Below are 26,153 nucleotides of genomic sequence, written 5' to 3'. Positions count from 1 at the left end.
AAAAAGGAAGAGAGAGGTACAGGAGCAAAAGAAGGTAAAACTAGCCAATGACAGGAAGGAAAGTACTCCAAACATACTTCCAGGTTTCTTTTGGAATAAATTGGAAAGATTCTGTTCAAAAGAAATAGGAGAATGGATTCTATTCTATTGAAGAATAATTTAAGTGTATGGAAAGATCAGCTATGGAAATGCATTTAGTTCAGTGAGAACTTCAGTCTTTCTTTTCTCCTCTTTCATGTTTGTCAGCAATAAGTGAGCAATGACACATTCCAGATATAAAGAGGAATTATGTGTGATGTGTTAATAGTGCACGTGTCTATATAAACATGTCAGAGACCAAGGCACACTCAAATACATTCTTTTATAATCTGCACAAAAGTGTAAAAGTAAGACTGGAATAAATACTGCCCACTGTAGAATCTCCAGTTGTCCATATAAATTAAAAATTATCAAGTCATTCCTACTTGAGAGAGAAGCAGAAAACCTTCACATTAAAACATAAGAAAAAGTAAATTAATATTTCACAGAAATTGAATTTATATGCCTGTGTGTGATTTTTTTTCAGTCCCACCTAAGATCCTGATGCCTGATCACGTTCACATTAAAGCTGGAAAGAAACTGAGAATTGAAGCTCATGTATACGGGAAACCTCAGCCAGTCTGCAAATGGCTGAAAGGAGATCAAGATGTAATTACATCCAGCCGCCTCGCTGTGCATAAAGCAGAAAAGTCTTCTGTTCTTATCATTAAGGATGTGACTAGAAAGGATTCTGATTTTTACACTCTTACTGCAGAAAATAGCTCTGGTACTGATAGTCAGAAAATCAGAGTGGTAGTAATGGGTATGTTCCATTTCATTATTTTTAATATCAGCTTTATACAAAACTAGTTTTACTATATTCCAGTGACTGCCACTTTTTTCATCCCTTTTTTCTTAATATACTATTTTTTGCAGATAAACCAGGTCCACCACAGCCTCCATTTGATATTTCTGAAATAGATGCTGATGCTTGCACACTTGCATGGCATATACCTCTCGAAGATGGTGGCAGTAACATTACAAACTATGTAGTTGAGAAATGTGATGTAAGCCGAGGAGACTGGGTAACAGCTTTAGCATCTGTCACAAAGACAAGCTGCAGAATTGGAAAACTGATTCCTGGAGAAGAGTATATGTTCCGCGTTCGTGCTGAAAATCGTTTTGGGATTTCTGAGCCACTTGTTTCTGGCAAGATGATTGCAAGGTTCCCATTCGGTATGTCAGCTTTTGATAGTAGCATTTCTCCTTCTAATCCTCCTTGTAAGAAAGTATGTGACTGATATCCATCTTTTATTTCTTCCTAGATGTTCCTAGTGAACCAAAGAATGCACGTATTACCAAGGTCAATAAAGACTGCATTTTTGTTGCCTGGGATAGACCAGACAGTGATGGAGGCAGTCCAATCACCGGTTATCTCATTGAACGCAAAGAAAGGAACAGTTTACTGTGGGTGAAAGCTAATGACACAGCTGTGCGCTCCACAGAATACCCCTGTGTGGGACTCATTGAAGGTCTTGAGTATACTTTCAGAATTTATGCACTGAACAGAGCTGGAGCAAGTAAGCCTAGTAAACCGACTGAGTTTGTCACAGCAAGAGCACCAGTTGGTAAGCCAAACATACCAATAATTGCAACAGACTGCTGTTTTTATGGTCATTTTCAATATATCTGCAACTCTTTATGATCTTCAGTTTGCTATTATGTTTATATTTTCATGTTTACCATGACTGCACCTTGAGTGCACTGTGTAGGTATGTTGTAAATATTATAGAATCCAGGACTATTAAAGCCATTTTTTACTATGTTAGCTTTTTATGGCAGAGCTGTCTATAACATGATCCTATTTGCTTTAGATCCCCCTGGAAAACCTGAAGTTATTGATGTCACAAAGAGCACTGTATCACTGGTATGGACAAGACCAAAGCATGATGGTGGTAGCAAACTTATTGGATACTTTGTTGAAGCTTGCAAATTACCTGGTGATAAGTGGGTTCGGTGCAATACAACTCCTCATCAAATACCTCTAGAAGAGTATACAGCTACTGACTTGGAAGAAAATGCTCAATATCAATTTAGAGCAATTGCTAAGACAGCAGTTAATATTAGTCGACCTTCAGAACCTTCTGATCCCGTGACTGTTCATCCAGAAAATGGTAAGAAATGTAAAAGCATTTGAGAACCCTGCTGTGAGTCTGTGCATATTTAAACTATATCTGATGTGAAGAACAAGACGTTTATCTCTTACTAGATGGATTAATTCTTGGGCTTTTTCCTTTCAGTTCCCCCCAGAATAGAGTTGGATCTGTCTATGCAATCACAGCTTACAGTAAAAGCTGGAACTAATGTGCGGTTGGAGGCAAATGTATACGGCAAGCCAATGCCAGCAATCACCTGGAAGAAAGAAGGAGAAGTTTTAAAGCCATCCGAAGGTCTGAAGATCACCACTAAGAGAAATCTGTCTACAGTTGAGTTGTTCAGCGTTAACAGAAAGCAAACGGGAGACTATACTATTACTGCTGAAAATGCAAGTGGATCAAAGTCAGCAACCATTAAGCTTAAAGTACTTGGTAAGCTAAAGACTGTCTGTTAAGAAATGCATTTATAGGCAAATGATGTAGTAAGATGTAGAGCTATAACAATGTGATGTTTATTCTTCTAGATAAGCCTGGTCCACCAGCCTCTGTTAAAATCAAACATATGTATGCAGATCGTGCAATGCTTTCTTGGGAGCCTCCTCTGGAAGATGGAGGTTCGGAAATTACTAACTACATAGTAGACAAGCGTGAAACAAGCAGACCAAACTGGGCACAAGTCAGTGCCAATGTGCCCATTACAAGCTGCACAGTGGAGAAACTAATAGAAGGACATGAATATCAGTTCCGCATATGTGCTGAAAACAAATATGGTGTTGGAGACCCTATCTTGACTGAGCCAGCAGTTGCTAAGAATCCATACGGTATGTGTTTTGTGGGATACCTTCATTAATCACCAGGGAGGGGTTTGTACAGCTATGAATGTAAACATAACTTTCAAATAAATCTTAACAGATGTACCTGGACCTTGTGATCCACCGGTAATTAGCAACGTAACAAAAGACTTTATGACGGTTAGCTGGAAGCCACCAGCAAGTGATGGTGGGTCCCCAATAACCGGTTATATACTTGAGAAGCGTGAAACTAAGGCTCTTAACTGGACGAAGGTAAACAGAAAGCCTGTCATTGAAAGAACAGTTAAGGCTACTGGACTCCAAGAAGGAACAGAATACGAGTTCCGCGTGATAGCATTGAATAAGGCTGGACCTGGGAAGCCTAGTGCACCATCGAAAGCAGTATATGCTCGGGATCCTCAATGTAAGCTAAAAGTCTCAGATATTTTTCATGGTTGTTATTTCCAAACACTTTTGTACAGCATTTGGTAAAATAACTTCACGTTATTTTAATTTGCAGATCCTCCAGGTCCACCTGCTTTCCCCAAAGTGGTTGATACTACTCGTAATTCAATAAGCCTGTCATGGAGCAAACCAGCATATGATGGAGGAAGCCCTATTATTGGTTATCTAGTGGAAGCAAAAAGAGCTGACACAGACAACTGGGTCAGATGCAACCTACCCAAGAACTTACAGGCTACGCGATTTGTGGTAACAGGGCTGATGGAAGACACAGAGTACCAGTTCCGCATTTATGCTGTCAATAAGATTGGATACAGTGATCCAAGTGATGTTCCTGATAAACACACTGCCAAAGATATTTTAAGTATGTTCACTGAAAACAAATTATCTTCTTGACTTTTGTTTTAATTCACAGGATGGGTTCCAAAGACAAGGTTTGTCACAGACCACAGAAGCAGATTAATTTGGAATAAGTTATTTCTCAAAAACTGTCTAAAAGTGGAAGACAGTAGGACACTTAGCAATGGAGTAGAATCTGACTGATGTCTGATTTTTTCATTTGCATTCTGGTTTGGGTCTTCAAGAATTTATTTCTTTTTCTAATCCTAAAATTAAGACTTCTCAGAGCTCTCTTCTGTTCTTAAAACTTTGGGACTTCTTCATGTCTTCTAACTAATTTGAAGCCAAGGTTACTGTTCGAAGTATCTGTGTGGCATACTATTTAATTGCATGACACTTATTCCTCAAGAGCCATGCTTCTGTATGCATTTTGCTATACATACAAAAGCATTGCTTCACAGAACTGTTTTGGTTCAAGATAAGTAGTACAGTCCAGGAGGTTTTGGAACTCCTTTAAGCTCTAGAGGAACTACAAGTCTTCTTCATATAATAAGCAATGTAAATGGTAGAAAAGGCAGAAAAAAAGGAAGTTAGATCAGTGCAGAAAAAATCCAAGTTTGCAAATGATCTTGAAATGGGAGTAAAGACATTAAGTCAATAAGATCATCACAGGCATGAGAACAAGTTAATTAATCCAATGAAATGCTTGTAAAGAGGGACTTTTTTCACAGTAAGTTTAGTGACAGTCTTAAAAGATGATGTTTTAATTGCATGTTTTTTGTTAAACACACAGTTCCTCCTGAAGGAGAACTTGATGCAGAATTAAGGAAAGTCCTGGTGCTGCGTGCTGGAGTCACAATGAGACTTTATGTGCCAGTAAGGGGACGTCCACCTCCAAAGATTACATGGTCTAAAGTGGGTGCCAATCTAAGAGACAGACAAGGACTGGACATCAAGTCAACAGATTTTGATACCTTCCTGCGTTGTGAAAATGTAAACAAATATGATGCTGGAAAATATGTTCTCAGTCTGGAGAACAGCTGTGGCAAAAAGGCATACACCATTGTTGTAAAAGTACTTGGTAAGTGTCAGGGTTTTCCCCATTATACTATATTAGTTAACTTTTTAACTGTTTTGGGGTGTTTATTTTGTTTACTAAATCAAATGTGGGGTTGTTGTGTTTACACAGATACCCCAGGCCCTCCAATTAACCTTATTGTAAAGGAAGCATCTAAGGATTCTGCCTTCATTACATGGGAACCTCCGCTAATAGATGGTGGCAGTCCGATCACAAATTATGTCGTTGAAAAACGTGATGCAGAAAGGAAGTCATGGTCCACAGTAACAACAGAGTGTCCAAAGACAAGCTACAGGATAACTAACTTAGAAGAAGGCAAATCTTACTTCTTCAGGGTTTTTGCTGAAAACGAATATGGTATTGGTGACCCCTGTGAAACTCGCGATGCTGTTAAAGCTTCTGGTAAGAAACGAAGAATCCATTTTGCCTATTTTGGTGTTCAAATTATGGGGTTTTTTTCAATTGAATGGATATTTACTACGTTTTTCTTCCTTCCAGAAACACCTGGGCCAGTTGTCGATCTAAAAGCTTCAGCTATAACAAAATCATCGTGTAATTTAGTATGGAAAAAACCTATCAGTGATGGTGGAAGCCGTATTTTTGCATATATTGTTGAGGTCCTGATTGGTGAAGATCAATGGCAAGAAGTCATGCGGGCAAAGAACCTCCATTTTTCAATGAGAGACCTAAAAGAAGGACAAGAATACACTTTCAGAGTGAGAGCCCAAAATGATGCTGGATATGGAACTCCAACAGAGCTCACAATTGTGGCAAGAGATGATGTTTGTAAGAATCAACTTAAAATCATTCATTCAATACTTCCGTAACTAAAATTACACTTATTTTATGCTTACTATTATTGTTATGCATACATACAAATCAGATGCCTTTAATATAGTATCTTAATTTTATCACAGAGTTTATGCATAGTTGAATAATTAATTATTTTATTTTTACAGTGGCACCTGATCTTGATTTAAGAGATCTACCTGACTTGTGCTACACAGCTAAAGAGGGAAGCAATTTCCGTCTTAAAATCCCAATTAAAGGCAAGCCTGTTCCAACTGTAACTTGGAAGAAAGGCGAAGACCAGGCACTTACTGAGAGTGGAAGAGTTGCATTTGACTCTACAGCAGTTAACACCACACTTGTAGTACATGACTGCCAGAAAGCTGATGCTGGAAAATACACAATAAGTCTGAAGAATGTTGTTGGCAGCAAGGAAGGCACTATTTCTGTGAAAGTTGTTGGTAAACCTGGCATACCAACAGGTCCAGTGAAATTTGAAGAAGTCACAGCCGATGCCATAACCTTAAAGTGGGGCCCTCCAAAAGATGATGGTGGTTCAGAAATCACTAATTATGTCCTAGAGAAGAGAGATAATGTAAACAATAAGTGGGTGACTTGTGCCTCTGCAGTCCAAAAAACCATGTTTAGAGTTACAAGGCTTCATGAAGGAAATGAATATACATTCAGGATCAGGGCTGAAAATAAATATGGAGTAGGTGAAGGTCTTAAATCTGACCCTGTCATTGCAAAACATCCATTTGGTAAGTATCTATTATAACATTTACAAAATTGAAAAAAAAATGTTTTAGTGGTGATATTTATATTTAATGTTCCTGCATTTTTTAATGTGGTTTAGATGTACCAGATGCTCCTCCACCTCCCAATATTGTTGATGTCCGGCACGAATCTGTAGCTTTAAATTGGACTGATCCCAGAAGAACTGGAGGCTCACCAATCACAGGTATATCCCCAAAAGCCTCCCTCCTATTTCTGTTCTTAACAGTTGTTGCTCTGTCAAAGGGTAAGATAAAACTATCAGATATTTATGCTTTAAATTGAGTGATTGATTGGTTGATTAATTGGTTACACTGTTTTAATTCCTATCATTCTCTATGATGAATTTTAAAATAAACAACTTGAAAGTCAGGAAAAGACTGAGAAACAACATTTTTGCACAGAGCCAAAATATCTGAAGAACGAAAACAAACTCACCTAGATGTTACATTACTTGGGTCTATATAATTAGCAATTTGCATTTACAAACACCTCATTGTTGCAATTACCTATATTTGTAATGCACATCTGCATCTATTTCTTAATCTGGTTTTCAGTGTTCCTCTTGCACAATGCCTATGTGACATGCTGTACAGGTAGTGTGATGTTTCAAAATGCTTTTAGAAATTAAGATTTTTAGAAAACCCTGCATATTTTCATCTCACCATTTATCTTCTAGGTTATCATATTGAAGTCAAAGAAAGAAATAGTCTTCTGTGGAAGAGAGCAAACAAAACACCAATAAGAATGAAAGATTTCAGAGTGACAGGGCTAACTGAAGGTCTGGAATATGAATTCAGAGTTATGGCAATCAATATGGCTGGAGTAGGTAAACCAAGTTTGCCATCTGAGCCAGTTGTGGCACTTGATCCTATTGGTAAGTCATCAGGAAAATAAAAAGGAAAATTCCAAAATTTGAAATAACTTTTGTTTGACCACTATTTGTTTGGGTTTTTTTCTTCTAGATCCCCCTGGGAAACCTGAAGTTATCAACGTAACTAGGAACTCGGTAACACTCATTTGGACAGAACCAAAATATGATGGTGGACATAAGTTAACTGGCTATATTGTTGAAAAGCGTGATTTACCCTCAAAGACTTGGACAAAAGCTAATCATGTGAATGTTCCAGACTGTGCATTTACTGTAACTGACCTCATTGAAGGCTCCAAATATGAATTTAGAATTAGAGCAAAGAACACTGCCGGAGCTATCAGTCCTCCATCTGAATCCACAGGAACCATATTATGCAAGGATGAGTATGGTATGTGGATGGCATTAAAAATGTAGAATTCAATTTGAATAATTAATACAAAATCCTTTTTTCCCTATGTTCTTGTTATAACAATTAGGGGGGTTTGTTTGTTTGTTTTCACAGAGGCACCAAGCATTGTTATCGATCCTACTCTGAAGGAAGGTTTAACAGTAAAAGCAGGAGATACCATTACAGTGTCTGCTGTTAGTATCCGCGGCAAACCACCTCCAACTTCAGCATGGTCAAAAGCAGGAAAAGATTTTAGACCTTCAGAGCTTGTGCACATTGAAACCACGCCAACTTCATCTACTCTAACTGTCAAGTATGCAGCCAGAAAAGATTCTGGAGAATACACAATCACTGCAACCAATCCTTTTGGCACGAAGCAGGAGAGCGTACATGTGAAAGTTTTAGATGTTCCAGGACCTCCAGGGCCTATTGAGATCAGCAATGTCTCAGCAGAAAAAGCAACTCTTACTTGGTCACCTCCTGCAGAAGATGGTGGATCACCAGTCAAATCATACGTTCTTGAAAAGAGAGAAACTAGTCGACTGCTCTGGACGCTAGTTGCTGAAAATATTGAAAGCTGTAGGCATGTTGTTAGCAAGCTCATTCAAGGAAATGAATATGTTTTCCGTGTCTCGGCAGTAAACCAATATGGCAAGGGTGAACCAGTACAATCAGAACCAGTTAAAATGGTGGATAGATTTGGTATGTAGAACAACCTAAGAATTTCCAGTGTGTTTTTGTTAATCTCTGAAGACTTGATTTTTTGTTTAAATGTACTTTGTTCTTCCTTATCAGGTCCCCCAGGCCCACCTGGAAAACCAGAAGTAACAAATGTGACTAAAAATTCTGTCACAGTAACCTGGAAAAGGCCAGTAGATGATGGTGGAACTGAAATCACAGGTTACTATGTGGAGCGACGAGAAAAGAAAGGTTTAAGATGGGTCAGAGCAACAAAGAAACCTGTTTCAGATCTTAGATGCAAAGTAACTGGTCTCTTGGAAGGAAATGAATATGAATTCCGTGTCAGTGCAGAAAACAGAGCAGGAGTTGGACCACCAAGTGATGCTTCCAACTCTGTCATGTGCAAGGATGCTGCATGTTAGTATCATGCCTTTCATTTTCTGGGAGTTGGTGGGATGGGTGGGGAACACATTCAGGCAGTGTAAAGATAACTTCCTCTGTAATGTAATGTTTTATCTTTTCCTGACTTTTCAGACCCACCTGGTCCACCTGCAAATCCAAGAGTGACGGATACTACAAAGACAAGTGCATCTTTAGCCTGGGGCAAGCCTCACTATGATGGAGGTCTTGACATTATTGGCTATATAGTAGAGCATCAAAAGGAAGGAGAAGAAGAATGGATAAAAGATACAACAGGGACTGCTTTAAGAATCACTCAGTTTGTTGTTGCTCATCTGCAGACAGGAGCCAAATACAATTTCAGAATCTCTGCCATGAATGCTGCAGGTGTCGGAGAACCAGCAATAATTCCAAGTGTGGAAATCAAAGACCGGGAAGAGATTCCTGACTTTGAATTAGATGCTGAGCTAAGGAGAACACTTGTTGTGAGAGCTGGATTAACTATTCGGATTTTTGTGCCAATTAAAGGACGTCCAACCCCAGAAGTTACATGGACAAAAGATGATGTTTCACTCAAAGGACGTGCCAGTATTGAGAATACAGATTCTTTTACACTCTTGATTGTCACAGAGTGCACCAGATATGATGCAGGAAAATATGTAATGACTCTTGAAAATGCTGCTGGTAAGAAGACTGGCTTTGTAAATGTGAAAGTCTTGGATACACCAGGTCCACCAATAAACCTTAAGCCTAGAGAAATAACCAAAGACAGCATCACCCTCCAATGGGATATGCCACTGATAGATGGTGGTTCACGTATAACAAACTACATTGTCGAGAAACGTGAATCAACTCGTAAAGCATATTCAACAGTGACAACCAACTGTCAGAAGTGTTCCTTCAGGATTCCTAATTTGTCTGAGGGGTGTGAATACTATTTCAGAGTGCTGGCTGAAAATGAGTATGGTATTGGTGAACCAGCTGAAACTGCAGAACCAGTAAGAGCTTCTGAGGCACCATCCCCACCTGAGAGCCTTAATATTATGGATGTAACACGGAACTCAGTTAGCCTGGCTTGGCCAAAACCAGAACATGATGGTGGCAGCAAGATCACTGGGTATGTAATTGAAGCACAGAGAAAAGGAACCAACCAGTGGGCACACATCACTACTGTGAAAACGCTGGACTGTGTAGTAAAGAATCTAACTGAAAATGAAGAGTATACTTTCCAGGTTATGGCGGTTAACAGTGCTGGAAGAAGTGCCCCAAGAGAAAGCAGACCAGTTATTATCAAGGAGCAAACGATGCTACCAGAGTTTGACCTCCGTGGTATCTACCAGAAAACAGTCATTGCTAAAGCTGGTGACAATATCAAGATTGAAATCCCTGTGCTTGGTCGTCCAAGGCCTACCGTGACTTGGAAGAAAGAAGACCAGATACTTAAGCAAACACAAAGGATAAATTATGAAAATACAGCAACTGCAACCATACTAAGCATCAATGAATGTAAACGAAGTGATAGTGGTCAATATCCACTGACAGCTAAAAATATTGTTGGAGAAGTTAGTGAAGTAATCACAGTTCAGGTTCATGACATACCTGGACCTCCTACTGGACCAATCAAATTTGAGGAAATTTCATCTGACTTTTTGACATTCTCATGGGAGCCTCCTTTGAATGATGGTGGTGTTCCAATAAGTAACTATGTTGTAGAAATGCGTCAAACTGACAGTACCACATGGACTGAATTGGCAACCACTGTGATACGTACTACATTCAAAGCCACTCGTCTTACTACTGGAGTTGAATATCAGTTCCGTGTTAAAGCCCAAAATAGATATGGAATTGGCCCAGCCCTTGCTTCAGAGTCTATTGTTGCCAACTATCCATTTAAGGTACCTGGGCCTCCTGGCACTCCTCAGGTGATTGCAGTCACCAAAGAAACCATGACCATTAGTTGGAATGAGCCAGTTACTGATGGCGGAAGCCCAATTCTGGGATATCATGTTGAAAGAAAAGAACGAAATAGCATTCTTTGGCAGACAGTAAGTAAAATGCTAGTATCGGGCAACATCTTTAAATCAACTGGACTTAGCGATGGCATCGCATATGAATTCCGTGTAATAGCAGAAAATCTGGCTGGGAAGAGCAAGCCAAGCAAGCCATCTGAGCCTGTGTTTGCCCTAGACCCAATAGATCCACCTGGTAAACCAATACCTCTGAACATTACAAGACATGCAGTTACACTGAGGTGGACTAAACCAGAATATAATGGAGGTTTTAAGATAACTGGCTACACTGTTGAAAAAAGAGATCTTCCTAATGGCCGTTGGCTGAAGGCTAATTTCAGCAATATACTAGACACTGAATTTACTGTAAGTGGTCTGACAGAAGATGCTGCCTATGAATTCCGAGTGATTGCTAGGAATGCTGGTGGAGCTGTTAGTCAGCCCTCTGAGCCATCAGATGCAATAACTTGTAGAGATGACATTGAAGCACCAAGGATTATGGTAGATGCTAAATACAAAGACACCATAGTGCTGAAAGCAGGTGAAGTTTTCAAACTTGAGGCTGATGTTTCAGGTCGCCCTCCACCTATTATGACATGGACAAAAGGAGAAAAAGAACTTGAAGACACAGCAAAATTAGAAATAAAAATAGCAGATTTCTCTACTGTCCTTATCAACAAAGATTCTTCAAGAAGAGATGGCGGTGCCTATACACTCACTGCAACAAATCCTGGTGGCTTTGCCAAACATATCTTCAACATTAAAGTTCTTGACAGACCTGGTCCCCCAGAAGGGCCTTTGGCTGTGTCTGAAGTCACCGCAGAAAAATGCGTGCTGTCATGGCTACCTCCACTGGATGATGGAGGAGCAAAGATTGATCATTATGTGGTTGAAAAACGTGAAACCAGTAGGTTGGCATGGACAGCTGTAGCCACAGAAGTCCCACTAACTAAGCTGAAGGTCACTAAGCTGTTGAAAGGCAATGAGTACGTTTTCCGTGTTATGGCTGTTAACAAATATGGAGTTGGTGAGCCTCTGGAATCAGAACCTATTCTTGCAGTAAACCCATATGTGCCACCTGACCCACCTAAAACACCCGAGGTTACAGCGATTACAAAAGATTCTATGGTTGTCTGCTGGGGCCACCCTGATTCTGATGGTGGTAGCCCAATAACTAACTATATTGTGGAACGTCGAGATAAGGCTGGTCTACGGTGGGTGAAATGTAACAAACGAGTTGTTACTGACTTACGTTATAAAGTGTCTGGGCTGACAGAAGGTCATGAATATGAATACAGAGTCATGGCTGAAAATGCTGCTGGAGTCAGTGAGCCAAGCCCAACCAGTCCATTCTACAAAGCTTGTGATACTGTATTTAAGCCTGGTCCCCCAGGTAATCCTCGTGTTTTGGATAGCAGCAAGTCTTCAATTACAATAGCATGGAACAAACCAATATATGATGGTGGTTCAGAGATCACAGGTTACATGGTTGAGATAGCACTACCGGAAGAAGAGGAGTGGAAGATTGTAACTCCGCCAGTAGGTCTAAAGGCCACTTCTTTTACCATCACTAACCTGAAAGAAAATCAAGAGTATAAGATACGGATATATGCTATGAACTCTGAAGGTCTTGGAGAACCTGCTCTTGTTCCTGGGACTCCAAAAGCTGAAGAAAGGATGCTCCCTCCAGAGATTGAACTTGATGCAGAACTACGTAAAGTTGTCACTATCAGAGCCTGCTGTACCCTAAGGCTCTTTGTCCCAATTAAAGGAAGACCAGCACCCGAAGTAAAATGGACAAGAGAACATGGAGAATCTTTGGATAGAGCAAGCATTGAATCAACAAGCTCTTATACTCTACTTATTGTTGAAAACGTAAATAGATTTGATAGTGGCAAATACATACTTACAATTGAAAACAGCTCAGGTAGTAAGTCAGCATTTGTGAATGTCAGAGTTCTTGATACGCCAGGGGCACCCCAAGATTTGAAAATAAAAGAAGTTACAAAATCATCAGTTACACTTACATGGGAGCCTCCTCTCATAGATGGTGGCTCAAAAATAAAAAATTACATTGTTGAAAAGCGTGAGTCAACAAGAAAAGCTTATTCAACAGTTAATGCCAATTGCCACAAGACCAGCTGGAAAGTTGATTCACTGCAAGAAGGTTGCAACTACTACTTCAGAGTCCTAGCTGAAAATGAATACGGAATAGGCCTTCCAGTAGAAACTTCAGAATCTGTAAAGGTGTCAGAAAGACCTCTTCCACCAGGGAAAATAACTTTGTTGGATGTGACAAGAAATAGTGTATCCTTATCTTGGGAAAAACCTGAACATGATGGCGGTAGCAGAATTCTGGGCTACATTGTAGAAATGCAAAGCAAAGGCAGCGAAAAGTGGTCAACTTGTGCTACAGTAAAAGTTACTGAAGCCACTATCACAGGACTGATCCAAGGTGAAGAATACACCTTCCGTGTTTCAGCTCAAAATGAGAAAGGTATCAGCGATCCTCGCCAGCTGGGTATACCAGTTATTGCAAAAGATCTTGTGATACCACCAGCTTTCAAACTGCTGTTTACCACTTTCAGTGTTCTGGCAGGAGAGGATTTAAAGGTGGATGTTCCTTTTATTGGTCGACCCAAACCAGCAGTGTTTTGGCATAAAGATAATGTGGCCTTGAAGCAGACTACAAGAGTAAATGCAGAAAGTTCAGAAAATAACACAGTGTTGACAATAAAAGAAGCATGCAGAGAAGATGTGGGAACATATTTAGTTAAACTTACAAACTCTGCAGGTGAAGCAACTGAGAACCTAAATATTGTTGTCCTTGATAAACCAGGACCTCCAACTGGACCAGTAAAAGTAGATGAAGTAACAGCAGATAGTATTACCATTTCCTGGGAACCACCCACATATGATGGCGGCAGCTCTATCAATAATTACATTGTAGAAAAAAGAGACACTTCCACCACCACTTGGCATATCGTGTCAGCTACTGTTGCAAGAACAACTCTAAAAGCATGTCGATTAAAGACTGGCTGTGAATATCAGTTCAGAATCGCAGCTGAGAACAGATACGGGAAGAGTACCTATCTTACTTCAGAGTCAATCATAGCCCAATATCCATTTAAAGTTCCCGGTCCACCTGGAACACCTTTTGTGACAAATGTCTCAAAAGACAGCATGGTGGTACAATGGAACGAACCAGTCAATGATGGTGGTAGCAAGATCATTGGGTATCACTTGGAGCGCAAAGAAAGAAACAGCATTCTGTGGATTAAACTGAATAAAACACCTATTCCAGATACCAAATTTAAGACAACTGGCCTTGAGGAAGGTCTTGAATATGAGTTCAGAGTTTATGCAGAAAACATAGTAGGCATTGGAAAGGCAAGTAAAGCATCTGAATGCTATACTGCACATGACCCATGTGACCCTCCAGGTCGTCCAGAACCTATAATTGTCACAAGAAGCTCAGTAACACTTCAGTGGAAGAAACCTGTATATGATGGTGGAAGTAAGATCACAGGCTACATTGTTGAAAAGAAGGAGCTACCTGATGGTCGTTGGATGAAAGCAAGCTTTACAAATGTCATTGATACCCAATTTGAAGTAACTGGTCTAGTTGAAAACCAAAGGTATGAGTTCCGCGTTATAGCACGAAATGCTGCTGGTGTTTTCAGTGAACCCTCCGAGAGCTCAGGGGCGATTACAGCACGAGATGAAGTAGAACCTCCTCAAATAAGTATGGATCCAAAATACAAAGACACTATTGTAGTCCACGCTGGTGAGTCATTTAAGCTTGATGCTGACGTACATGGCAAACCAATACCATCCATTCAGTGGTTAAAAGGTGATCGTGAGCTGACCAACACTGCTCGTATGGAAATAAAGAGCACCAACTTTGCAACAAGCCTTAGTGTGAAGGAAGCCATTAGAGTTGACAGCGGTCAGTATGTACTACTGGCAAAGAATGTTGCAGGTGAAAAGAAAGTTCCTGTTAACGTCAAAGTTCTTGACAGACCTGGACCACCAGAAGGACCTGTTGACATTACTGGTGTTACTTCCGAAAAATGCATGCTGTCATGGAAACCTCCACTACAAGATGGTGGTAGTGATATTTCACACTACGTTGTAGAAAAAAGGGAAACCAGTCGCTTGGTGTGGACGGTCGTTGATTCAAATGTGCAAACCCTAAATTGCAAAGTTACAAAACTTTTAGAAGGAAACGAGTATGTTTTCCGCATCATGGCAGTAAATAAATACGGCATTGGTGAACCTCTTGAGTCTGAGCCAGTACTCGCAAAGAACCCATTTGTAGTGCCACTTCCACCAAAGGCACCAGAAGTCACAGCCATTACCAAGGATTCTATGATAGTTGTATGGGAAAGGCCAGCCTCAGACGGTGGTAGTGAAATCCTAGGCTATGTCCTTGAAAAACGAGACAAGGAAGGCATACGCTGGACAAGATGTAACAAACGCCTGATAAGTGAACTGCGATACAGAGTGACTGGGCTTATAGAAAATCATGATTACGAGTACAGAGTTTCAGCTGAAAATGCTGCTGGTCTTAGTGAACCAAGCCCCCCTTCAACTTACTACAAAGCATGTGATCCTATCTACAAGCCTGGTCCACCAAATAATCCTAAAGTTGTGGATGTTACAAGATCTTCAGTTTTCCTTTCATGGGGTAAACCTATCTATGATGGTGGCTCTGAAATTCAGGGATACATTGTGGAAAAATGTGATGTAAGTGATGGTGAATGGGCAATTTGTACCCCTCCAACTGGAATTAAGAATACTCACATCGAAGTAGAAAAATTAGTGGAAAAACATGAATACAAATTCCGCATATGTGCAGTTAATAAAGCAGGAGTTGGAGAACATGCAGACGTTCCTGGTTCTGTCATCGTGGAAGAAAAGATGGAGGCACCAGACCTTGACCTTGACATGGAATTAAGGAAGATTGTAAATGTGAGGGCAGGAGGCTCCTTAAGACTGTTTGTTCCCATCAGAGGTCGTCCAACACCTGAAGTAAAATGGGGTAAAGTGGACGGTGAGATCAGAGAGGCAGCTATTATTGATACCACTAGCAGCTTCACTTCCCTTGTTCTAGACAATGTGAACAGATTTGATACTGGAAAGTACACTCTGACTTTAGAAAACAGCAGTGGAACAAAGTCTGCTTTTGTCAGCGTAAGAGTACTGGATACCCCAAGTGCACCTGTTAATTTAAAAATCAGAGAGATCACTAAAGACTCTGTTTCACTTTCATGGGAACCTCCTCTCTTAGACGGTGGAGCAAAAATAAAGAATTACATTATTGAAAAGCGTGAAGCAACAAGAAAGGCTTATGCAGCTGTTGTAACAAACTGCCACAAGACTTCATGGAAAGTAGATCAACTTCAGGAGGGCTGCTATTACTTCTTTAGAATCTCTGCCGAGAATGAATATGGAATTGGCCTCCCTGCAGAAACCAGTGACCCAATTAAAGTTGCTGAAGTTCCACAGCCCCCTGGGAAAATAACAGTGGATGATGTCACGAGAAACAGTGTCTCTCTGAGCTGGGCAAAACCTGAACATGATGGTGGCAGCAAAATCATACAGTACATTGTTGAAATGCAAGCAAAAGGTAGTGAGAAGTGGTCAGAGTGTGCCCGTGTAAAAACACTTGAAGCAGTTATTACCAACCTAACTCAAGGGGAAGAATATCTTTTTAGAGTAATGGCTGTAAATGAAAAGGGTAAGAGTGATCCAAGAGCACTTGCAGTTCCAATAGTTGCCAAAGACCTGGTGATTGAACCTGATGTAAGGCCTGCTTTTCACAGTTATAGTATCCAAGTGGGACAAGATCTGAAAGTAGAAGTACCAATTTCAGGTCGACCTAAACCCACTGTTACCTGGGTAAAAGACGGCCAACCATTAAGGCAGACGACAAGAGTCAACGTTAGTGATTCAACTGATCTCACTGTATTGAATATTAAAGAAACTAGCAAAGAGGACAGTGGCACTTATGAAATCACTGTGGCTAATGTTGTTGGGCAAAAGTCTGCCTCTGTTGAAATTATAACTCTAGACAAACCTGATCCTCCAGTAGGACCTGTGAAGTTCGATGAAATAAGTGCAGAAAGTATTACCCTATCATGGAATCCACCAGCGTACACAGGTGGCTGCCAAATCACCAACTACGTTGTTCACAAGAGAGACACAACAACCACTGTATGGGAAACAGTTTCAGCTACTGTTGCAAGAACTACACTGAAGGTGACAAAACTGAAAACTGGTTCAGAATACCAGTTCAGAATATTTGCTGAGAACAGATATGGACAGAGCTTTGCCTTGGAATCTGCACCGGTTGTAGCTCAGTACCCCTACAAGGAACCGGGACCTCCTGGCACACCATTTGTGACAATGGTTACAAAAGACTCCATGGTTGTACAGTGGCATGAACCAATAAATGATGGTGGCAGTAGAGTGCTAGGCTATCATCTTGAGAGAAAGGAGAAAAACAGCATTTTATGGGCTAAAGTGAACAAGACTATTATACAGGACACAAGTTTTAAGACAACTAACCTTGAAGAAGGAATTGAATATGAGTTCCGAGTTTCTGCAGAAAATATTGTTGGTGTAGGCAAAATAAGTAAAGTTTCTGAGTGCTATGTAGCTCGTGACCCATGTGATCCTCCAGGTCGCCCAGAAGCTATAATAATAAAAAGAAGCTCTATTACTCTAAAATGGACCAAACCAGAATATGATGGTGGAAGTAAGATTACTGGCTATATTGTAGAGAAACGTGACTTACCAGATGGTCGCTGGATGAAAGCTAGCTTCACAAACATAATTGAAACTCAGTTCACTGTAACAGGGCTTACTGAAGACCAAAGATACGAATTTAGAGTAATTGCAAAGAATGCTGCAGGTGCAATCAGCAAACCTTCTGACAGTACAGGACCAATAACAGCAAGGGATGAAGTTGAACTTCCACGAATTTCAATGGATCCAAAGTACAAAGACACAATTGTTGTAAACGCTGGTGAAACGTTCAGACTTGAGGCTGATGTTCATGGAAAGCCACTACCAACCATTAAGTGGTACAAAGGAGATAAAGAGCTTGAGGAAACTGCTAGATGTGAAATAAAGAACACAGATTTCAGTGCACTAATAATTGTAAAAGATGCTATTAGAGTTGATGGGGGACAGTACATTTTAGAAGCCTCTAACGTTGCAGGAACAAAGACAGTACCAGTAAATGTAAAAGTCCTGGACAGGCCAGGACCTCCAGAGGGCCCAGTCCAAGTGACAGGAGTTACAGCTGAAAAATGTTCATTGGCATGGGCTCCTCCTCTTCATGATGGTGGCAGTGATATTTCTCATTACATTGTAGAGAAGAGAGAAACTAGTCGCCTAGCATGGACTGTTGTTGCTTCAGAGGTTTTACCTACAATGCTGAAAGTAACAAAACTCTTGGAAGGAAATGAATATGTTTTCCGTATTATGGCAGTTAACAAGTACGGAGTTGGTGAGCCATTAGAGTCTGTGCCAGTAATGATGAAAAATCCATTTGTGGTTCCTGGACCACCAAAGGCCTTGGAAATTACCAACATAACAAAGGATTCTATGACTGTCTGCTGGAGCCGGCCAGATAGTGATGGAGGTAGTGAAATTATAGGTTACATTGTAGAAAAGAGAGACCGGGCAGGCATCAGATGGATAAAATGCAATAAACGTCGAATTACAGATTTGCGATTAAGAGTTACAGGATTAACAGAGGATCATGAATATGAATTCAGAGTTTCTGCTGAAAATGCTGCTGGACTGAGTGAACCAAGCCAAGTTTCTCCTTACTTTAAGGCTTGTGACCCCATGTTCAAGCCTGGCCCACCTACAAATGTCCATGTTGTGGATACCACCAAAAGTTCAATTACACTTGGTTGGAGTAAACCTATTTATGATGGTGGATGTGAAATCCAGGGATACCTTGTAGAAATCTGTAAAGCGGATGAGGATGAATGGTCACTTGTTACTCCACAGACTGGTCTACGTGTCACTCGATTTGAAATCAAAAAGCTCACTGAGCATCAAGAATACAAACTAAGAGTGTGTGCCCTCAACAAGATTGGTGTAGGAGAGGCTGCATCTGTTCCTGGTACTATTAAACCAGAAGACAAACTTGAAGCCCCTGAACTTGATATCGATTCAGAGCTAAGGAAAGGGATAGTGGTTAGAGCTGGTGGGTCTGCTAGGATTCATATACCATTCAGGGGACGACCAACACCTGACATCACGTGGTCTCGAGAAGAAGGTGAATTCACAGATAAGGTTCAGATCGATAAAGGCATAAACTACACACAACTTTCAATTGACAACTGTGATAGAAATGATGCTGGAAAGTACGTTCTTAAGTTGGAGAACAGCAGTGGTTCTAAATCTGCATTTGTTACACTAAAAGTCTTGGACACGCCAGGACCACCACACAACTTAGTGGTAAAGGACGTAAAGAAGGATTCTGCTGTATTATCTTGGGAACCCCCCATTATTGATGGTGGTGCAAAGGTGAAGAACTATGTAATAGACAAGCGTGAGTCTACCAGGAAGGCATTTGCAAATGTAAGTGCTAAGTGTGGCAAGACAAGTTTTAAAGTTGAAAATCTTACAGAAGGAGCAATTTATTACTTCAGAGTTATGGCTGAAAACGAATTCGGAATTGGCGTACCAGCTGAAACCACGGATGCTGTCAAAGCCTCAGAGCCACCCCTGCCTCCTGGGAAAGTAACACTCACAGATGTGACCCAGAGAAGTGCATCTCTTACATGGGAAAAACCCGAACATGATGGAGGTAGCAGAATTTTGGGATACATTGTTGAAATGCTGCCTAAAGGAACAGAAAAATGGAGTGTTGTTAGTGAGACCAAAACATGCAATGCAGTTGTGTCTGGTTTGAGTCCAGGACAGGAATATCAATTTCATGTGATTGCCTACAATGAAAAAGGCAAAAGTGATCCCAGAGCACTTGGAATTCCTGTGATAGCTAAAGACTTGACCATTGAGCCAAGTTTCAAACTCATGTTTAATACATACACTGTACAAGCTGGAGAAGACTTAAAGGTAGAAGTGCCATTTATAGGTAGACCCAAACCTACTATTTCTTGGACAAAAGATGAGCAACCACTGAAACAGACAACCAGATTACATATTCAGGATACATCAACATCAACTATCTTAAACATTAAAGAAAGCAACAAGGAAGACTTCGGTAAATATACAGTAACAGCAACAAACACAGCAGGTACGGCAACAGAACACCTGAGTATAATTGTACTGGAAAAGCCTGGCCCGCCACGAGGACCAGTCCGCTTTGATGAAGTTAGCGCAGACTTTGTTGTTTTATCATGGGATCCACCTGATTATACTGGTGGCTGTCAGATAAGCAACTATATAGTAGAAAAGCGTGACACAAGCACTACCACATGGACCATTGTGTCAGCAACTGTTGCAAGAACAACTATCAAAGCAACAAAGCTTAAAACAGGTTCTGAATACCAGTTCAGGATTTCTGCTGAAAATAGATACGGAAAGAGCTCTCCTTTGGATTCTAAACCAGTTGTTGTGCAATACCCCTACAAAGTTCCTGGGCCACCTGGAACCCCATTTGTAACAGAAGCTTCCAAGGACCACATGATTGTACAATGGCATGAACCAGTTAATGACGGAGGAAGCAAAGTTCTTGGTTACCATCTTGAACGTAAAGATAAGAACAGCATTCTTTGGACAAAACAGAACAAGTCACTCATTGCAGACACCAAATATAAAACAGATGGCCTTGAAGAAGGTCTTGAATATGAGTTCAGAGTTTCTGCTGAAAACATTGTTGGCATTGGCAAAGTCAGCAAAGTATCAGAATTGTATGTTGCTCGAGATCCTTGTGACCCACCTGGCCGCCCAGAGGCCATTGTTGTTACAAGAAATAATATCACTCTGAAGTGGAAAAAACCAGAATATGATGGTGGGAGCAAAATAACTGGATATATTGTAGAAAAGAAAGAACTACCAGATGGTCGCTGGATGAAAGCCAGCTTTACAAATGTATTGGAAACAGAATTTACAGTAAGTGGTCTTGTTGAAGAGCAACGATATGAATTTAGAGTAATTGCAAGAAATGCAGCAGGTTGCTTGAGTGAACCATCTGAAAGCACAGGGCCTATTACTGCAAGAGATGAAATAGAAGCACCAAGCGCTTCACTGGATCCTAAATATAAAGACGTTATTGTTGTTCGTGCTGGAGAAACTTTTGTTCTTGAAGCTGATATCCATGGCAAACCTATTCCTGACATCACATGGTCAAAAGATGGTAAAGACCTTGAAGAAGCAACTGCAAGAATGGAAATTAAATCTACCATTCAGAAAACAACTCTTATTGTCAAAGACTGTATAAGAGTAGATGGAGGTCACTATACTCTTAACCTTAGAAATGTTGGTGGCACAAAATCTATACCAATCACTGTAAAAGTGCTTGACAGGCCAGGACCTCCAGAAGGACCTTTGAAGGTCACGGGTGTCACTGCAGAAAAATGCTACTTGGCATGGGCTCCACCTCTGCATGATGGTGGTTCTAATATCTCACATTACATTATTGAGAAAAGAGAGACAAGCAGGCTTTCATGGACACAAGTAGCAACAGAGGTGCAGGCCCTTAACCATAAAGTAACCAGACTCCTTGCTGGCAATGAGTACATTTTCCGTGTGATGGCAGTGAACAAGTATGGAACGGGAGAACCCTTGGAATCTGATCCAATTGTGGCTTGTAATCCATACAAACCCCCTGGTCCTCCTTCAACACCTGAAGTTTCAGCAATCACAAAAGATTCTATGGTGGTAACATGGGGTCGCCCAGAAGACAATGGGGGAGCTGAAATTGAAGGTTACATACTGGAAAAACGAGACAAAGATGGTATCCGATGGACCAAATGCAATAAGAAACGGCTGATGGACTTGCGATTCAGAGTAACAGGTCTTACTGATGGGCATTTCTATGAATTTAGAGTTTCTGCTGAAAATGCTGCAGGGGTAGGGGAACCCAGTGAGCCATCCATTTTCTACCGTGCTTGTGATGTATTATATCCACCAGGTCCACCAAGCAATCCAAAGGTAACAGACACTTCCAGGTCATCAGTTTCCCTTGCCTGGAGTAAGCCCATTTATGATGGTGGTGCTCCAGTTAAGGGATATGTAGTAGAAGTAAAAGAAGCTGCTGATGATGAATGGACTACCTGCACTCCACCAACAGGCCTACAAGCAAAACAGTTCACCGTAACAAAACTTAAAGAGAACCAGGAGTACAACTTCCGCATCTGTGCCATCAACTCAGAAGGAGTAGGAGAACCTGCTACTATACCTGGCACAGTCATAGCAGCAGATAAGATTGAACCTCCTGAAATTGAACTTGATGCAGATCTCAGAAAAGTAGTCACTGTACGTGCTAGTGGCACATTACGCCTGTTTGTCACCATCAAAGGAAGACCAGAACCTGAAGTCAAATGGGAGAAAGCTGAAGGAACAATTAGTGAGCGAGCTCAGATTGAAGTCACCAGCTCCTATACGATGCTGGTCATTGACAATGTGAATAGATTTGATAGTGGTAGATACAATCTTACTTTAGAGAACAACAGTGGCAAAAAATCAGCTTTTGTTAATGTCAGAGTGCTTGATACACCTAGTGCACCTATAAACCTGACAGTCAGAGAAGTGAAGAAAGATTTTGTAACATTAGCCTGGGAACCACCACTTATTGATGGTGGAGCTAAAATTACCAACTACGTAGTTGAAAAGCGAGAATCCACAAGAAAGGCATATGCCACAATTACGAACAACTGCACTAAAAATTCCTTCAAAATTACTCAACTACAAGAAGGATGTAGTTATTACTTCCGTGTTCTAGCTGTAAATGAATACGGGGTTGGCTTGCCAGCAGAAACACCTGACCCAATTAAGGTTTCTGAACCGCCTTCTCCACCTGCAAAGGTCATTCTGGTTGATGTGACTCGCAACTCTGCTTCAATTAAATGGGAAAAGCCAGAGAGCGATGGCGGCAGTAAAATCACAGGTTATGTAGTAGAAATGCAAACTAAAGGAAGCACAAAATGGAGTGCATGTACACAGGTGAAAACACTAGATGCAACAATAACAGGCTTAAGTATGGGAGAAGAGTACAGTTTCAGAGTGATTGCTGTTAACGAAAAAGGTAAAAGTGATCCAAGAGAACTTGGTGTCCCAGTCATTGCGAAAGATATTGAAATCCAGCCGTCCGCTGAGCTTCTTTTCAACACATTCACTGTGAAAGCTGGAGACGATCTTAAGATTGATGTGCCATTCAGAGGGCGACCTCTTCCGACTGTTAGCTGGAAGAAGGACGGGAATCCCTTAAAAGAGACAACCAGAGTAAACGTTCAGACATCAAAGACTTCAACATCACTATCCATCAAAGAAGCTTCAAATGAAGATTTGGGACATTATGAATTACATCTTTCAAATACTGCTGGATCAATAACAGCTTCTTTAACTGTAATTGTCCTTGACAGACCAGGACCACCCACTGATGTGCATATTGATGAAGTTAGTGCTGACAGTGTGACCCTGTCATGGAAATCTCCAGTGTATGATGGTGGGTGCCATATTAGCAATTACATTGTGGAGAAGCGAGAAACTACCACAACGTCATGGGACGTAGTATCTGCAGCAGTTGCAAGAACATCAATTAAAGTGTCTCGACTCACCACCGGCTCTGAATATCAGTTCCGTGTTTGTGCAGAAAACCGCTATGGGAAAAGCACTTACACTAATTCTCCTTCTGTTGTGGCAGAGTATCCATTCAAGCCTCCAGGACCACCTGGAACTCCACGTGTGGCACATGCAACTAAAGCTTTCATGATTGTAACTTGGCAGGTACCAGTTAATGATGGAGGTAGCAGAGTACTAGGATATCACTTGGAACGTAAAGAAAGAAGCAGCATTCTTTGGACAAAAGTCAACAAGAGCCTTATACCTGATACACAAATGAAAGTTACAGGTCTTGATGAAGGACTGCTGTATGAATACCGTGTGTATGCTGAAAACATTGCTGGAATAGGCAAATGTAGTAAATCATGTGAACCAGTTGCTGCAAGAGATCCATGTGATCCTCCTGGTCAGCCAGAAGTTACTAATATTACAAGAACATGTGTCTCACTAAAATGGACTAAACCAGAATATGATGGCGGAGCTAAAGTAACGGGATATATTATTGAACGCAGAGAGATACCAGATGGTCGTTGGCTAAAGTGTAATTTTACCAACGTGCAAGAAACATACTTTGATGTAGGTGGACTTACAGAAGACCAGCGATATGAATTTCACGTTATTGCGAAGAATGCTGCTGGACTTTTCAGTCAGCCATCTGAATCAACTGGACCTGTGACTGTAAAAGATGATGTAGAAGCCCCAAGAATTATGATTGATGCCAAATTCAGGGATGTTATAGTTGTGAAAGCTGGAGAAGTGTTTAAAGTCAATGCTGATATTGCAGGACGGCCAATACCAGTGATTTCATGGACAAAGGATGGCAAGGAGCTTGAAGGAAAAGCTAGAGTTGAAATAGCCTCAACAGATCACGCTACTGCCATAACCATTAAGGACTGTATCCGAGGTGATTCAGGACAGTATGTACTAACATTACAAAATGTTGCAGGAACAAAATCCTTGGCAATTAATTGCAAAGTACTTGATAGACCTGGCCCACCTGCAGGCCCATTAGAAATAAATGGCCTTACTGCTGAAAAGTGTCATCTGTCATGGGGACCCCCTCAAGAAAATGGTGGTGCAGATATTGATTATTATATTGTAGAAAAACGGGAGACCAGCAGAATTGCATGGACACTTTGTGAAGGAGAGCTTAGAACAACATCCTGTAAAGTGACAAAACTACTGAAGGGTAATGAGTATATTTTCAGAGTGATGGGAGTTAACAAATACGGCACCGGTGAGCCTCTAGAAAGTGTTGCTGTCAAGGCCCTAGATCCATTTACAGTTCCAAGTCCACCTACATCCTTAGAAATCACCAGTGTGAGTAAAGATTCAATAACTCTGTGCTGGGCAAGACCTGAGTCTGATGGAGGCAGTGAGATATCTGGCTACGTAATTGAAAGGCGTGAGAAAACTAGCCTAAGATGGATTCGTGTAAACAAAAAGCCAGTTTATGATTTAAGAGTGAAATCATCTGGTCTCCGTGAAGGATGTGAATATGAATTCCGAGTTTATGCAGAAAATGCTGCTGGCCTCAGTCTTCCAAGTGAAAGCACACCATTGATTCGGGCAGAAGATCCAGTCTTCTTGCCGTCTCCTCCATCTAAACCCAAGATTATGGATTCTACAAGGTCAAATATCACAATTGGTTGGACAAAGCCACTGTTTGATGGAGGTGCTCCAGTAACAGGATACACAGTTGAATACAAGAAAACTGATGAAACTGACTGGACAACTGCTATTCAGAACTTAAGAGGAACAGAATACACCATAACTGCATTAGAATCAGGCTCCGAGTACATCTTTAGAGTGAAATCCATTAACAAAATTGGTGTCAGTGAACCAAGTGATGTCTCAGAACCTCAGGTGGCAAAAGAAAGAGAAGAAGAACCTTCTTTTGATATTGACAGTGAAATGCGGAAGACTTTAATTGTAAAGGCTGGTGGATCATTCACAATGACTGTTCCCTTCAGAGGCAAACCAGTCCCAAATGTGATGTGGAACAAACCAGACACTGATCTCCGTACACGAGCCAGTATTGATACTTCAGATAATTGCACCTCCCTTACTATTGAAAAAGCAACAAGAAATGATTCTGGAAAATACACATTAACATTGCAAAACATCCTGAACACTGCTACTTTGACATTAATTGTCAAAGTTCTTGATACTCCTGGCCCACCATCTAATATTGCAGCAAAAGACATAACTAAAGAATCTGCTGTATTATCTTGGGATGTTCCTGAAAATGATGGTGGAGCACCTGTAAAGAACTATGTAATTGAAAAACGAGAAGCCAGCAAAAAAGCATGGGTCACTGTGACAAACAATTGTCATCGTCTGTCCTACAAAGTGACTGGCTTGCAAGAAGGTGCCATTTACTACTCCGGGTTTCCTGGAGAAAATGAATATGGTGTTGGAGTACCTTCAGAGACGAAGGAGGGAACAAAAATAACAGGTGTGTATTACTAAGAAAAATATTAGTTAGTATTTAGAACAGTACTTGTTTTAAAATGTTTGCTTCAAAACAATATAAAAAGTGTTAAATCTGTTTACAGTCAAAAAGTTAATTTTGTATTAGCTATGACTGTGGTTTTACAAATTAAAAAGAGCTAAGTAAT

At 40.7% G+C, this 26,153-nt stretch overlaps 1 protein-coding gene across 1 annotated transcript in view; it reads left to right on the top strand.

The window, feature by feature from the left end:
• The window catches only part of TTN (titin), a 240,400-nt gene that overhangs the window by 186,357 nt on the left and 27,890 nt on the right, over nt 1-26,153 (top strand). The window contains 18 exon segments of the mRNA XM_054069478.1: nt 566-841; nt 955-1,254; nt 1,344-1,646; nt 1,893-2,192; nt 2,319-2,606; nt 2,699-2,995; nt 3,087-3,389; nt 3,486-3,791; nt 4,560-4,847; nt 4,956-5,246; nt 5,343-5,630; nt 5,804-6,394; nt 6,490-6,594; nt 7,087-7,284; nt 7,373-7,669; nt 7,784-8,371; nt 8,465-8,767; nt 8,885-25,990. Of these exon segments, the coding sequence (XP_053925453.1) occupies nt 566-841; nt 955-1,254; nt 1,344-1,646; nt 1,893-2,192; nt 2,319-2,606; nt 2,699-2,995; nt 3,087-3,389; nt 3,486-3,791; nt 4,560-4,847; nt 4,956-5,246; nt 5,343-5,630; nt 5,804-6,394; nt 6,490-6,594; nt 7,087-7,284; nt 7,373-7,669; nt 7,784-8,371; nt 8,465-8,767; nt 8,885-25,990 (22,428 nt within the window).

This window comes from Cuculus canorus, chromosome 6 (assembly GCF_017976375.1).
Source record: "Cuculus canorus isolate bCucCan1 chromosome 6, bCucCan1.pri, whole genome shotgun sequence".
NCBI lineage: Eukaryota > Metazoa > Chordata > Aves > Cuculiformes > Cuculidae > Cuculus > Cuculus canorus.
Note: the sequence above shows the minus strand (reverse complement) of the source record. Positions and strands in the feature narration are given on the sequence as shown.